Source organism: Sinocyclocheilus rhinocerous, unplaced genomic scaffold, assembly GCF_001515625.1.
Source record: "Sinocyclocheilus rhinocerous isolate Xijiao unplaced genomic scaffold, SAMN03320098_v1.1 scaffold1649, whole genome shotgun sequence".
NCBI lineage: Eukaryota > Metazoa > Chordata > Actinopteri > Cypriniformes > Cyprinidae > Sinocyclocheilus > Sinocyclocheilus rhinocerous.
The window spans coordinates 111,377-115,906 of record NW_015649580.1 but is presented as its reverse complement, the minus strand read 5'-3'; the positions used below and the strand labels follow the sequence as shown (position 1 = coordinate 115,906).

Here is a 4,530-nt window from a genome sequence, read left to right as displayed (position 1 = left end):
GTGTGTGTGCGTGTGTACGTGTTTGTGTGTGCACGTGTGTGTGTGTGCGTGTGAGTGTGCGTGCGTGTTGTGTGTGTGTGTTTGTGTGCGTGTGAGTGTGCGTGCGTGTTGTGTGTGTGTGTTTGTGTGCGTGTGAGTGTGCGTGCGTGTTGTGTGTGTGTGTTTGTGTGCGTGTGTACCCAGGCGAGAGGCAGGTTTGGGTTTCCGTCGGTCCCACAGCAGAAGCCGTCCGTCCTGCAGGAGAGCGTGAGACGGTTACACACTCAAACACACGTGTGTGTGTGTGTGTGTGTGTGAGACGGCACTGACCTGAGCACATGACAGGAAGAGAGACTCGTCGACAGGAGAACACGACACACCGCTGACCGGCTGAGAGTGAGCTGACACACACACACAGACAGACATATTTTTAACAACTCATAAACAATATATAGTTTCAATAAAGCTCAAATTTTCATATAAATATAATTCATTATTTAAATATGAAAATACTTTTATACTAATAGCATTTATTTTAAATCAATACTAATTATTAAACAGAATATACATTAAAATAATTCACATTAATGACATATCAATAATATCTGATAATTATTAGCATATGACAATGCTCTAAGAATACATGTTTAATAATAATAAATAATATACATTTTAAATCTAACAAAATCACATGAATATTACTCGTTCAAAATATATATGAAAATGATCTAACTATATATTTACATATTTTATTAATAACCAATATATTTTAAAAAAATCACATTTGGACATTACTCACTCTTAAAATATCTGAAAATAAGAATCTATATTTACATATAATAAATAATATATACAGTTTAAATAAATCACAAATTAATATTCAATAATTAGTACAATTCTATTCTATATGAATAATCAATGTATAATTATTAAAATATAAAATACATATGAAACATATACATATATGCAATAATTAATAACTAATATATACCGTTTAAACAATATATATATATATATATTTTTTTTATAATCACATATGCATATGAACTATTGATCTATGAATCTACTGACCCATTACTTTCAAATGCAAGTGATTATATCTTAGTAAAGCTGAACTCATCAGTCTTTCATCATCTGTTTTTACGGAAATGTTTTTCATTCAGTTTCTTCAGAAGAATTCAAATAAATTCTTCAATCATGAGTTCATGAATCCAACCCACCTGATCCAGATGAATCACTTCATTTGATTCACGGCCAAGAATCATATCAAGACAGAGATAGAGAGTGCACGGCGTCTCATAAATATATATATAATTATACTGCATCTATAAATCTGATAATCTGAGTCTGTGGGTTATTAATCTGCAGTGACATCACTTCCTGTCTGCTCACCGTTATAGGAGCTGGTGACGGTCTCCTGGTTCAGATCCCACACTTTGATCCTGAAACGAGACGGAGAGAGAGATTGAGTGCCCGGAGATCATGTTGAGCCTCTCACAGTCTCACAGCGCCCCCTGCTGACCTGCAGTCCACACTACAGCTGACGGCGAGACGCCCGCCGGCGCTCACACTCACACCCGTCACCACGTCATCGTGCTCCAGACGAGTGAAGCGGTTCATCAGCAGCCGCTCGTCCTCCGCCAGCTCCCACAGCTCCACCGAACCTGACAACAACACACATATATATCAGAGAACACCACATGATCAAAACCAGGATAGAAACTCTAAAACCTAGTAATACCACGGTATACCGTGGTATTACTAGGTTTTAGAGTTTCTATGGTTTTCTATCATGGTTTTTGAGCATATACCATTGTATTACTAGGTTTTTGGGTTTCTATCATGGTTTTATATCATGGTTTTGAGCATATACCGTGTTATTACTAGGTTTTGGGGTTTCTATGGTTTTCTATCATGGTTTTTGAGCATATACCATTGTATTACTAGGTTTTTGGGTTTCTATCATGGTTTTATATCATGGTTTTGAGCATATACCGTGTTATTACTAGGTTTTAGAGTTTCTATCATGGTTTTCTATCATGGTTTTGAGCATACCCTGTTGGAAAAACCAGCATATGCTGGTTAGGTATGTTTTGAAGCTGGGATGCTGGTTTGAGCTGGTTTAAGCTGGTCCTTAGATGGTCATGTGGCTGGTCGGACCAGTTTAGGACCAGCTTAAACCAGCTAAAGATTGAGTGCCCGGAGATCATGTTGAGCCTCTCACAGTCTCACAGCGCCCCCTGCTGACCTGCAGTCCACACTACAGCTGACGGCGAGACGCCCGCCGGCGCTCACACTCACACCCGTCACCACGTCATCGTGCTCCAGACGAGTGAAGCGGTTCATCAGCAGCCGCTCGTCCTCCGCCAGCTCCCACAGCTCCACCGAACCTGACAACAACACACATATATATCAGAGAACACCACATGATCAAAACCAGGATAGAAACTCTAAAACCTAGTAATACCACGGTATACCGTGGTATTACTAGACAAAAACCTACTAATGCCATGGTAAATGTCCAAAAAATCTAAAATAACACAATATTATTGTTGAACATCCACAAAAACCACAGTATTACCATGGTACAAGTCCAAAAACTATGATGAAACACCAGTATATGTCCAAAACGTTAATACCATGGTAAATGTCCAAAAAAAAAGGCTAAAACAACAACAATATTATTGTTAAATATCCATTAAAAACATGGTATTACCATGGTCCAAAAACTAAGATAAAACCCCAGTACTTGTACAAAAACCTACTAAAATATACCACGGTATACCGTGGTATTACTAGGTTTTAGAGTTTCTATGGTTTTCTATCATGGTTTTGAGCATATACCATTGTATTACTAGGTTTTTGGGTTTCTATCATGGTTTTATATCATGGTTTTGAGCATATACCGTGTTATTACTAGGTTTTGGGGTTTCTATGGTTTTCTATCATGGTTTTTGAGCATATACCATTGTATTACTAGGTTTTTGGGTTTCTATCATGGTTTTATATCAACTAAAATACGGTATATTTGACAATACCATGTAAATGTCCAAAAAAAAAAAATACTACAACAACACAATATTACTGCTGAACATCCACAAAAACTACAGTAAAACCCTAGTATCTTAAAAAAAAAAAAAAAAACCCCAGTTTAAACCAGCATCCCAGCTTCAAAACATACCTAACCAGCATATGCTGGTTTTTCCAACAGGGTATGCTCAAAACCATGATAGAAAACCATGATAGAAACCCCAAAACCTAGTAATAAAAGGGTAAATGTCCAAAAAACCTCAAATAAACTAATATTACACGTACAAAAACCTACTAATGCCATGGTAAATGTCCAAAAAAACTAAAATAACAATATATTATTGTTGAACATCCACAAAAACCACAGTATTACCATCATGGTAAATATCAGTAAAATTATAAACACCAGTATATGTCCAAAACGTTAATACCATGGTAAATGTCCAAAAAAAAAGGCTAAAACAACAACAATATTATTGTTAAATATCCATTAAAAACATGGTATTACCATGGTCCAAAAACTAAGATAAAACCCCAGTACTTGTACAAAAACCTACTAAAATACGGTATATTTGACAATACCATGTAAATGTCCAAAAAAAAAAAATACTACAACAACACAATATTACTGCTGAACATCCACAAAAACTACAGTAAAACCCTAGTATCTTAAAAAAAAAAAAAGAAACCTAGTAAAAAAGCTCAAATAACACAATATTATTGTGGAATATCCACAAAAACGTGGTATTACCATGGTACAAGTTTAAAAACTATGATGATAACCCTGGTAGATGCTCAAAAGCTAATACCTAACTAATACCACGGTAAATTTCCAAAAAAGCATAAATAACAATATTATTGTAACCCCAGTATATGTCCAAAACCCTACAAAAACCATGGTAAATATCAGTAAAATTATTAATACAGTACATGTCAAAAAGCACACTATTACTATGGTAGATCTCTAGAGAAGCACAATAATTATTGTTGACCAAATGTAAAAAAAAACATGGTAAATGTCCAAAAATGATGATAAAACCTTGGTACATGTTCAGAAACAGTGTATTTCTATGGAAGATGTTAAAACACAATATTCTCATGGTTGAGGCCTAAAATAACACAAAAACACGGTATTTGCATGGTACAAGCCTAAAAACCATGATATTACAATGGTACAATATTCAAAAAACGTCAAGAAAAGTACATGGCATTACTGGAAGTAGCATACAAATACCATTGTACCATGGTTTTACCATCACAGTACTTCTTGTCAGAGTGGTATCACTACGGTATACAGGCTTGTGGTAACAGGGTACCTGCGTCTGAGGCCAGCAGCAGCGAGCGCTCTGAGATCCACCGCGCATCCGTGACTCCAGCTTCAGTCTGAACGCCCGCCTTACAGAAGCCCTCGCTGGGCGCCAGCTTGGGGTCACTGTACACCCACACAGAGCCCTGCCAGCAGCGGCCCGACAGACTGGACGCCGCCAGCAGCAGCGCGCCGTCTACAACACACACGAACAC

At 37.0% G+C, this 4,530-nt stretch overlaps 1 protein-coding gene across 1 annotated transcript in view; it reads right to left on the bottom strand.

Moving 5' to 3' along the window:
- wdr77 (WD repeat domain 77) overlaps nucleotides 1-4,530 on the bottom strand; it is a 7,451-nt gene extending 2,921 nt beyond the window's left edge. Inside the window, exons 1-5 of the mRNA XM_016515650.1 lie at nucleotides 4,326-4,530; nucleotides 2,228-2,369; nucleotides 1,372-1,421; nucleotides 310-380; nucleotides 180-234 (exon numbers count right to left, since the gene is read on the bottom strand). Coding sequence (XP_016371136.1) covers nucleotides 180-234; nucleotides 310-380; nucleotides 1,372-1,421; nucleotides 2,228-2,325 — 274 coding nt within the window. The 5' untranslated portion in view covers nucleotides 2,326-2,369; nucleotides 4,326-4,530. The remainder of the gene's footprint in view (nucleotides 1-179; nucleotides 235-309; nucleotides 381-1,371; nucleotides 1,422-2,227; nucleotides 2,370-4,325) is intronic.